Source organism: Podarcis liolepis, assembly GCF_965112155.1.
Source record: "Podarcis liolepis genome assembly, chromosome: 2".
NCBI classification, from domain to species: domain Eukaryota; kingdom Metazoa; phylum Chordata; class Lepidosauria; order Squamata; family Lacertidae; genus Podarcis; species Podarcis liolepis.
The window spans coordinates 55,777,969-55,789,316 of record NC_139555.1 but is presented as its reverse complement, the minus strand read 5'-3'; the positions used below and the strand labels follow the sequence as shown (position 1 = coordinate 55,789,316).

Below are 11,348 nucleotides of genomic sequence, written 5' to 3'. Positions count from 1 at the left end.
GACAGCAGCACACAGAAACAAACATCCCGGATTCCAGTCCCAGCAGTTCCCAACACTCAAGACTATTATTAAGAAGCAGTCGAGGGAGGCAAGCATGAATATAGTGTCAGCAACATTCTGTTCCTCTCCTTCAAAATTGCACTTTTCCAGGCCAAATGGATTGTGCCAAAGTGATTGTGAGCTTTTCCCGGGGGTTGCAGAGTGCATCGCCTTCTACGTATTGTACATGTTATATGTGCATGTGTGCTCTCTCTGAGTTGACACGGCAGCTCAGAATAAATAGAAACACGTTGGCCCCAAATGGGAATGTTTCTTTTTACCTGGTACTAGGCTCTTCCTTGACTTGCTTTCCTTCTGTGGAAGCCGGAGGCATTGGGGCAGGCTGGGGTGCTCTTCTGCTCAGAATAAAACTCCTACTTTCTCTGTGGAGGGAAGGGAGGTCAGAGGCTGCATCTGAGCCACTGCCGAAAGACTCCTTAAAAACCTCATCGTCCATCTCAGCAGGAGCAGGAGGGGCTGGTGAAGAATGAAGGGGCTCCAAAGGTAGGTTGGGAGAAGGCAACCTGCCAACCGAAAGCAGGGGTACACTGCCTACACTTGGGAAAGCGTGCGAGACTTTATTTGTGGCAGGGGGTTGTTTCAGTTCATGCGCTGTTGAATTTGACCCCCTTTGTCCTCCAACGGCTTCCACATGTGGCTGTCTGAGCCCAGATGATGCAGGCTCACAATGATGCAAAGTATTTGGATGCTTTTCTCCTTGCCAGTCTTTGCCCGTCTGTAGCCAACTCTTCAGATGGGGAAGCTGATCCGTACTTTGGCTCAATGGGGACAGTCTAGCCATTTCAGAGGTCCCAGGTTCCCCCATAGACTCCCCTCTTCTTCCAGCACTTTGCTTTGCAGCCACCAGATCATGCGTTTTGTCAGATGGATCAGCTTCCAATTTCTCCTTTGATGGGGAGCTAAAGTTTGGTTTCAAATATATATATTAAAAAGCAGAGTCACTTCATTTCATTCATCCTTTGCCCTAACAGACCAGCTTCCATCGTCTAATTATAGAATGAGGCTTCCCTCCCCACCTAGCGCCAAATGGAAACAGTAAGGAAGCATTTGCACTGAGAAAATGAAAAACAAAAAACTAAACTTTTGAAGATTCAAAACCTGAGCAGCAACCTGAGTATGAAAAGCAAGCACCTGGAAGCTCTCTGATACCCAAATTGTTATTCATATGTAAAATCTGCTAGGTAAGCACACCCTCAGTGATGTTAACTGACACACGCAAATTGATTTTGTGTAAGGCTTTCTATGTGATCACTTAGTTATTGCCTCTCAAGGGTGTTTAGCTGTCCTGCTTCTGCCCAGGGCAACAACCACCTTAGGTAATGAACACCAGCTTTTTGTGTGTGTGCGTGCAAACAACAGCTTGTTCATTTGCTATATTAATGCACGCATTAAAAGAGCAGATGTCCCTACCATCAGATAACAACGGGCGTATATTGGGGGCAGGTGGGTTGTAAAATGATGTGTTCCCTTCCTTTAGAGCAGCTGACTGTGCAAACCTAATAAATCTGAAGCACTTTTATGAGTTGCTTTGAAGTTGGAATCCTAATGCACTGGAATGCAGTTATGGTACCACATTTCGTTCTGGAAAGGAACTGAAGAATTTAAAGGGTGCGGGAAATGGAGGTAGCTGATGAAGGTTAAAGTGTGCTATTCTAGTCAGGCCTGTGGCTTTCTCTGTCAGTGAAAGATAATAAAATGTATCATCCATAGTCTATAAATCTGTGCTAACTGATGGGATAATCTTACATCTAAATATTTTTCCATCCTTCACTTAACTTGAGTTTTAACCCATCTTTTTATACTGCATCTGTGCCAAAACTCCCTTTGGTTGTAAAGTTCTATTTTAAGCACGCATCTTAAGAGTTATAAACAGATCCAGAGGAAACTTCCATTTTGTTCTCCTTAGGCATGTCTCCCCCTTGCATGTCAAATGCTGTTTCAACAGGAGATCAGATGGTGGAGCTATGATCTCAAATAATGGGCAACAGAACTACTGTTTGCACTTTTGGAACATGGAGAGGAATTTCCTCTGCTCCATTTGCATCCATTTCACATTTTTCTTCTTCACATTTTGAGGCCCATGAGAGACAGTTGAAATAAATTAAAAAATTAAAAAATTGTCCAGTAGCACCTTAGAGACCAACTAAGTTTGTTCTGGATATAAGCTTTCGTGTGCACCCACACTTCTTCAGATACACTGAAACAGCAATCACCAGACCCTTATATATAGTGGGAGGGTGGGGTGGGGTTTTCCTCAGCTGTAGGGTGGCTGAGGCCCCGTGGTGCGCCCTGTCCCTATGGGCACCGTACGCTCTGTGCCTTCCCTGTGGGCGCTGCACACCCTGTCCCTATGGGCGCCACGTGCCCCCTGCTGCACAGGGTGCATGGTGCCCACCGGGACTGGACAGCACGGGGCCAGGTGTGCCCATAGAGAAGGGATGGGTGGTTCGCTCCGCCCCCGACGCCCCCGGTGCCCGAGAGTCTTCCTCCGCCGCTGTTTACATTGCGTTTCTAGGGGCTTTTCTTGCATGTGTTTATTACTCACTTGCAGAAAATGACAAGTCTGATCTACATATACAGCAGAATAAGTTTGCAGAATCTTGAAGTGTGGCAGAGTGGATTGTACTACTCCAGACTGCAGGTAGATCATGATATTTTTTCAATGCTGCCTCATGTCAAAAACTCCCTGCAAGTAAAAATAAAACAAACAAAAAACCTACCAAACTGGGAGAGGGGAACTTGTGCAACATGGCTTCCTCAAGGCTGTGCTAGTTTTCTACCTGCAGTGAAGACCTTTTAAAAACAGGATTTTTTAAAAAAACACACAGTACAAATAAATTATTGTTGTTATTGTTATTGTTATTTATTTTCCTGTTCACTGGTGAAGACCCTCTAAAGGAAAATAAATAACAATAAAAATAAGAATTTATTTGTACTGGATTCTACTGAACCAAGACGACAGTTTTATGAACATTTATTCTAAGGAGTGTGGCATGCACAAGATAAAGTTCTTCCTAAGGAAAAAGAAATGGCTAGATAGAAATTAAGACTTCTTCTGGATTAATTCCATGAGCTGTTAAAGATCCAGAAGCTCTTGCTTTCTTCAAATATCCCTGAATTTGATGGTTGATGTAGGGAAAATCTCCAAGTCAGAGATATTGTGGTAATGCCCCCCCCCAAAAAAAACACACCAAACAACACACTCTCCAACTCTTGAATTTGCTGCACTCATTCTTGATTCCATCCTGAGTATTCTTTAAAACCATTATCTGCAACCACTGCATTCATTTGCAATCCCAATAGTGATACATAGAAAGCAGAACCATTAAACCCTTTCAGTTATACAGATGTTTTGTTATTCACTTGTTTGTTTTCAAAGACACAGATCAACAATTATATGTGCTGGAATGAATGGGAAATGAATGGAGAATGCAAATCCATTATGCCAGCAACCGCGCACATCCACAAGAAAGCCTGAACATACATTCAACCAGTCCTCATGCAGTGTCTCAGAATGATGGTGGGGCAAGTGACTGTACCCAGGAGATTTCGTGCATTGCTTGGTCAACAGGAAAGTTGCACTGTGTTATATCACAGTAGCCTGGCAGGTAGAACTGCTCAGATGTATCTGAAAAAAACTTTTACGTTTGGGTGGAACTAAGAGCTGGTTCAGACATTTAACTGTGTTGTTCTTACCATGAGACACATTTCCAGTGATGCGCTTACGCTACAAACCTAATGTATGACTCACCCCATACAGCGATGGCCTCCCAGAAACAATTTCCATGACCATCACAGTAGCTAAAACATTAGGGTCCAATGGAAATGGAACCAGAAGCAAATGGAAATTCCTTCTGAGATGCAATGGCCAAACTTCTGAAATGGGGCATGCCTGTCTTAGGTTCTCCACATGAATGCACTCATGGGAAAAGCCTATTCTCATCAAGACATAACACAGTGAAAATCTAATCGTAAGAGCTGGTCCTGTGAATATTTGCACACTTACTTGGGGTGCGTGGGATAGTATTCATGGTCTTGAGCCGACAACGCAGGGCAGGCTGTGGAGCTATAGAAAACCTGGGAATGGAAAACAACCATGTTTTATGATGAGGAGACCTCTCCATATGACTTTGTAGCTCTCTACTTTTCATTTGCATGATAACTGACTAGGAAGAGATTTCTGAGCCCTAAATATGAAAGGAAGTCTTTTAATATCCTCTTCTATGGCACTGTTAATACCCTCTTTTAATAACTTCTTCTATGGCACTCCCACATTTTGCTACCAGCAGAAAACAGAGAAATGATCAGGGACCTGTGTTTTCTGTGATGCTGCCACAGGCTCAAGATGAAATGGCTAATTTGACCATCTTGTTTCCATTGGCTTCCTCCAGAATATTGTGTCCAAGACTGAGCTTCTTGAGAATCCCACCTTTCACACAGACAGCAGCAAGCCCTTTTCTAGTCCTCACAGACAGGCTTGTCTATGTGTGTGCAAAGCCAGGTGACTCTTAGCAGCCAAATAAGTGCCTGAATAAATAATGGCCAGTCGGAGAGGGATTTTGCTCCTTGCTATGACCAAGAGAAATAGAATGAAGTTTGGGGAAAAAGAAAAAATAAGCAGATATGTATCATTTTAGCACAGCAGCATACATGTAGCTTGGTGAGTTCTATTCCAAATTCCAATGCTCACAATCCAAATCTTCATCATTCCGCTGCCATTTGACAGGGTTCTTTATGGCAAAAATGTAGCTATCCTTCAAAATGTGCACTCTTCTGAATTTTGCAATGCCCAGATTTTGTACCAAATGAGGTGTACAAGGGTGTGCATGAAACAGCATATATATTAGTGAAAATGACGTACGCAAATGCATTGTGTTAAGGAAAATTGCTTTCAGAAATGTGTATATTACAGAAAATTGCACACAAAAATGTTTTATTCTGAGAAATTCACAGTAAAATGCTGGCAAATTTTTATGAGGACTTTTTTGTTTTGTTTTTTTTAAAGATCACAATGTGATATGGAAATCTGGAGAACTTAAAAACTGAATAAACAAGAAGCTGAGAGAAACCAAAACCAGCAGGCTTGTCCAACTCTAGTGGTAAGAATAAGTCTGCTCCAGATCTCTGAAGAGGAACTGGTTGTGGTGGATAATGTAAGCTACTGGTTACTTTAGAATGAGTAATCTTAGAAGGAATCTCTTTCAATCATGGTGATGTATGTCATTTATTTTATATTGAAAAGCTCTACAAACATTTTGCTTATAACATTCCATGTATAAGACTATATTTCCCCCCATTTTTTAAAGTTTAAAATTGGGGGTTGTCTTATACACGGAATGTTTAAAATATTTATTTCTTAATTTTGGGCTCAAAGAATAGGGTTGTCATATACATGGGGGCGTCTTATACATGAAAAAATATGGTACTTGATAATTTAGTAAGTATATTGTGAGCAATAGCTACCTAGAGCTGGTTACCAAACCCACAAGTCTGGAACCCAAACTGAATGGCAATGACTTGTCGAAGGTCATATGTAGTTGAGGTGGGACTGGACTGAAGGTCCCTTAGTTCCAAAAGAAGAAACATTAGAAGACAGACCCTAAACTTTCCTTGGTTCCAAAGTAGTAATACACAGCCCTCCAGCAACCACCATGGCCCATGGTCAGGAATGATGGAAACTGGAATGCAACAACATCTTGAGGTCCATAAGGTCTTTAGCCCTCTCTTAAGAGTTCTCTAAGGCATAGTGCCAGAGTACTCTGCCATGCTCCGGAACCTCATTTGTTGAATGGCATATACCAGGAAAATATTAAGCTGAATTATCCTCAGCCTGACACAGACCAAAGGTCCATCTTGCCCAATAACAGAATTTGCCTGCTGCTTCCTGACCCTTAAAACAAAAAGTGACTAGCTACCCTTAGCAGGAGTCTTTTCTCTCTCTCCTGAAAACCAGAGAGATTATGAACAGTTTCTTATTATATATGTAGGTAGTACTACTGCTCTTTCTCTATTTTTTCCTTCTCTTTTGCCTCTGTTTGCCTTCCTTATCCTGTTTTTCCAGCACTGTTGACAGACATTGTCCTCCAAATGTTGGCACTGAGAAGTGCATATTTCTCCCCTGAAGCTGGAAAAGGTTTATGGAGCATGACAGAAATCAAAAAAGCCAACAGCTGATGTTGGGGCGGAGGATGAACCAGGGGAGTATTAAACAGGGAGTCTAAGACAGTGGGGCAGTTCACACAACAGAGCCTCTTCTGGAATGGCAAGCTCCAGAACCTGTGTGGTTTCTCTGAGGAATGGAAATCCATCAAGATTCACCGCCTATGCCAGTATAGCTTGCATAGTATCTGAGCACCTCTTTGCAAAAGACAAAAATTCCTAATCAGAATTCACTTCCATATAGGGAATTGTACTACTCTTGAGATTTGCACATTACAAGTGAATTTTACATTGGCAATTGGACTTTCATGAAGCAGCTCTCCAAGCTGTTTGAAAGAACAAAATTATGGTGAGTTCATGATTGTGCTGGCCCATTCAGACTGGAAAAGTCAGAACTGAAAAGAAGTTAGGAGACCAGAAGTTTATTATATAATTTTATCCAATTCTTCTGTATTAGAAAATATGGAACAGAAGAGCTACTGATATGAGAAGAAAGTGTTGCAGGAGTTTTTAGCCTCACATTCCTAAGTCCTGCAAAGATCACTTTATTTCAATAATGCACAATTCCAGATATACTGTAGCTCTGCTTTATGGCATTAAATTATGAGAGGGGGAGAGATTATAAAATGCTACAATTCAAGCAGCACTGGGCATGAGCAGTCAAAATTAAGCCTCAATGGTCTCAATGACAGAGAAAGTAGGGGATATGAAATCATCAGTTTCATTTTTGGTTTGCTCTAATTCCGTAATATGAACAATTCCAACTCTTGGTAGCGCCCTTCTTAAATCAGAATGAAAATAATTTAAGAATAATTTAAGCTACCAAGAATTGGAACTATTCAGTTTACTGAATTAGAGCAGATTTTCCCATCCTGCCCTCTAGATGTTGTTGGACTTCAATTCCCATGAGCCACAGCCAGGATCACCAATAGTTCTGGATGGTGAGAATTCTAGTGCAAAACAACTCAAGGGCCCTACGTTGAGGAAGGCTGAACTAACATTTCATGCTAGTTTTCTTTAACATTTATTAGAATGAACCATGCATAATAAAGGCAAGCTTTCTTATTATTTTCTTCAATGTGCTTTCCAAACTCCAGTGCTATCTTTCCACTACAATCAACAGGGGGGCTTCTACCCAGACAAAATGCATCCTGATGGTGCACTGCAAGGTACTCCTTCATGGTCTACATCATGGGTAGGCAAACTAAGGTCCAGGGGCCGGATCTGGCCTAATCGACTTCTAAATTTGGCCTGCGGAAGGTCCAGGAATCAGCGTGTTTTTACATGAGTAGAATGTGTCATTTTATTTAAAATGCATCTCTGGGTTATTTGTGGGGCATAGGAATTTGTTCATTCCCCCTCCCCCCAAAAAATATAGTCCAGGCCCCCCCCCCAATGTCTGAGGGACAGTGGACTGGCCCCCTGCTGAAAAGGTTTGCTGACCCCTGGTCTACATTTAGATAACTGATAATAGCAACTTATCAGTAATACAATTGCAAGTGGCAAGTTATATCTTAGGTCACATCCACGCCACACACTTAAAAGAACATTTAAAGCACATCAACTTCGCAATCCTGGGAACTGTAATTTACTAAGGATGCTGGGAGTTGCATCTCTATGGGGAAGCTGTGACTATTAAAGTGGTACAAATGTGTGGATGTGACCTAAATAGCTACTTGATTTACCTGCACAGGAGGAGGAGTTGATTTTGATCTCCCTCGGCTTCTGCTGCAGACAGAACCTGAGTGAAGAAGACTTTTAGCTGAGTCACACTTGCTGGCACAACTTCCTTCATGAGACATTTCAAACACTGGGGAACTGGTGCTGTGTCTGTCGGTCATGGTGGCAGCAGTTGTAGATGTTAAACTGGGAGGGAAAGAGGGTGGCTCCTGAGTCTTCCCTGGAACAGGAAACTGGCAGAAACCATCCATATTCCTCAGCTTTCTGCTGGCACTGGGATGGGAAGTGCTGTCTTCCACAAACTTCTTTGAATTTGAAGTCCTCGGTTGCAAAGGGGGCTTTTGCTGTGCGCTGCTCTGCCCAATGGCAGGCCGTTGCCCAATCTTTCGTTCCATGTAGTCAAGAAGTGCGTTGTGCTGTATTTGTTTCAGTTCTGCCTTAGAAAGAGACCTTCCCTGGTTTTCCAGAGCTTTACCTCTAATGATCTTAGTGTCTTGTTCATTGATCTCATCGGACCGGGACCTTGCATTTTGCTTTCTCCACGGACTGCTTTGATCTCTCTGATCATCCAGCTGGTTGAGTTTCTCGGGTTCAGAATAAGAGATTTTCTTCTGTTCTTTGGTAGCCCTTTTCCTTCCCCCAATTCGGGCAGCTTGTGGCCTCTTTGATTCTTCCTCATTGCTGATGCTTTCCAGTGGCCTGGAGGCAGGAATCAACTTGGAGTCCTCGTTTGTACTAGATAATGACAAAGACCTGAGATGCTGAATGGATGGCCTTGAAGACGGTGTCTGCTTCAGCCGAACGGGCAAGCTCATTTGTAAATCCTTTCTCTTGAAAGACGTTTCTCTCAGGACCTTTCTTTGAGCAACTTTTAGTTTTTCCCGATAGTCATTCTTGAACTTCTCATCCACTGATGATACAGGACTCTCTAGAATTTGCCCTTCATGGTTGCTGCCAGGATTATCCACACATGGGTTGGTGTCCCTTGGTATCTCTATCGGCTCTGCAGAGACTGGGAGATTGTTCCTTGGAGTTCTTAAAGCAACATCATCTCCTCCTCCTTCTTGAGTCCAATTTTCATGACTCATAAAACTGGGATTTTTCCCACCAGAAAGATAGTAAAGCAGAGGAGTTGTCTTTCTGTTTATCTTTATACTGGCAAAGTCATCCGGGGGCTGGCTTTCAGTTTTCTTAGAAAAATGATGCTTTGGAAAACAAACAGGCTTGAGCATTTCCTCTTGCTTGGGGTTCACCAGAAGTTCAGGGCTGCTATCCATGTCATTTTTCTTTGCTTTTCTAAACCCATTCACTGGTTGGGAAGCAGAGGTCTCAGCATCGTGACTATAATACGGTAATGCACTGGCTGTCTCCTGGACTTCCCAGTGAGGTGTTTCTGTGAGGTCCAAACCATGAGGCAGTGGCTTCTGCATTCTGGATTGCTGATTTAGATGTGGTTGCCAGACATCTCTGCTTCCTTCTTCAGAGCTGAAGAAATGTTTCTTGTTGCCTTCATAGCTTTCAATCATTCCTAGCACAGCCTTGTTGGAAAGAGAGCTGTCAGTGTATTTTAAGTTCGGACGGCTTTCGTATTCATCTTGGCCCAATCCTGAGCGATCGGCAACTCTGAATGGATGCAGAACACCATGAAGCGGCCCCTTCTTTGTGCTGGATACTGCCACGCAGCTTGGCAGATCTGCTGCGAAGGCTGGTTTGTGTACACTGCAGGCATAAAAATACTGTTTGTTCTCTTGTGTATCATTAACAGCATTGTGGCTGGTATGTAGTGACGGAGAGGACTTAGACTCCATTGGCTCAGGAAATGCATAAGAGCAGACTGAATTTTGAGCACACGAAATATTCCGGGTCTTGATCAGAGAACCAGATCTTAAATTTTCTTGGAAAATGAAAGGTGTGGTGGAGCCGGTATTCCTAGAGATATGTTGACTGACAGGATACAAACTGTCACCCTCTTCTGTGACTGGGCTTTCATCCTCCCATCTAGAGAGCCAGTAATCATTGTGATAGTTTGCTGGAGAGTCGGTATCTTGAATGCACACATCTGCATGCATACTGGGGTCAAAGCAAATTCCAGGATCTACATTTCTGTTTGTTTTATAGCTATCAACTCGAGTTGGTGGGGATGGTGGGTGAGGAGATGGAAATCTAGCCAATGGTGGTGATGGTTGGTATGGCAACCCATGGGCAGAAGTGCTTCCACATGGCTTGCCAAGGCCAGAATTTTCCAATATATAGTGGCTGCTCTTTCCCACTGCCTTGTCTCCATACATCTGTCTAAATGCTGGATTTATTGCACTGGGATTATAAATGCCTCTAACATATCCTGAGTCCATATATGATAGCTGCTCTAGAGGCAGAGAATCATGCTCATTATAGCAAAATAGGACAGGACACTCTGGGATATTTGAGCCACCTGAGAAAGAACTATATGCAGAGTCTGCTTTTCCAGGAATGTGTAAGCACTGGTCTATGCCACTGATGGATTTATCTGGTGAAAACCTGTTAGCATCGCTAGGTGAGGCCACTGGCTCCAAGAGGTCAGCTATTCTTTTGACGTGCCTGAGGTTCCATCTTGATATTTCACTCTCAACAGAAGACATATTCTCTTTCACTAATCAGTCTGTTCTTCCAAGTAAGAAACTGACATAATATTAAGAGGTCTTTAATTTTATGGCCATGACTAATCATATTTTATTGCAGATATTTTCACATGTCATCATCGCACCTCATGAACGGAGAGATGATCCTAGGAAAGAAAAGAGGTAATTGAAACACATCAGTGTTGCTTACTGCCATCTTACTACTTCATAGCCCAATTAGATTCACGGGCCACCCCCAGTAGCCCCACCCATAAACATTTGATTGGTTGATCACAAGAGCCAATTCAAATATCTAATAGAAGCAGGAATCACATAAAAGGTGAAACAGGTTTCATTTGTCCTTCTCCTCACCATGTAACCTTCAAATTGACTTTCAATTTTGTCTCTGTACACTTACAGTTTCTTACAGAAACCCTCCTCTGGCCCCAAAAACTAAAAAATGGTATGTTGCTTTCGTAGATCCTGTCTCTGTCCATGAGTTCCCAGTTCTTCCTCCATCACCGTCTGCTTCCTCACCATCCCAGCCATGGTTTTTTTCATTTTGGAGTTTGACCCTGAGTTCAACTGTGAGTCACTAGGAATCTTCTGTACTCTTATGTTAGCTTCCTCTGCCCCAACTGATTCCACATCTGGACTTTCTCAGGCTTGAATACAGATTCACTTGCTAATTAGCAGCCCTAATTTGTCATTGCTGTGAACACTTCCATTTCATAAATAACTTGTCCTGTTCTTTAGCCTAAAAAAGGTGTCTCAGATTATATATCACTACAAACAAGACAGCTTCCCTCATTCTGTTTGGATATATTATAAGTATTATCCTTCACTGTGTGT

General features: G+C 42.6%; 2 protein-coding genes across 4 annotated transcripts in view; one reads left to right on the top strand and one right to left on the bottom strand.

The window, feature by feature from the left end:
* Nucleotides 1-11,348, bottom strand: part of SHROOM1 (shroom family member 1) — a 52,923-nt gene that overhangs the window by 8,847 nt on the left and 32,728 nt on the right. For all 3 annotated transcript variants that reach the window (XM_083487841.1, XM_083487843.1, XM_083487842.1), the window contains 3 exons: nt 7,905-10,663; nt 4,067-4,137; nt 321-959 (listed from right to left, as the gene is read on the bottom strand). In XM_083487841.1, the coding sequence (XP_083343967.1) occupies nt 321-959; nt 4,067-4,137; nt 7,905-10,517 (3,323 nt within the window). In that variant the 5' untranslated portion in view covers nt 10,518-10,663. The remainder of the gene's footprint in view (nt 1-320; nt 960-4,066; nt 4,138-7,904; nt 10,664-11,348) is intronic.
* GDF9 (growth differentiation factor 9) overlaps nt 5,032-11,348 on the top strand; it is a 57,939-nt gene continuing 51,622 nt past the window's right edge. The window contains exon 1 of the mRNA XM_083487909.1: nt 5,032-5,159. The gene's annotated coding sequence lies outside the window, so the exon portion shown is untranslated. The remainder of the gene's footprint in view (nt 5,160-11,348) is intronic.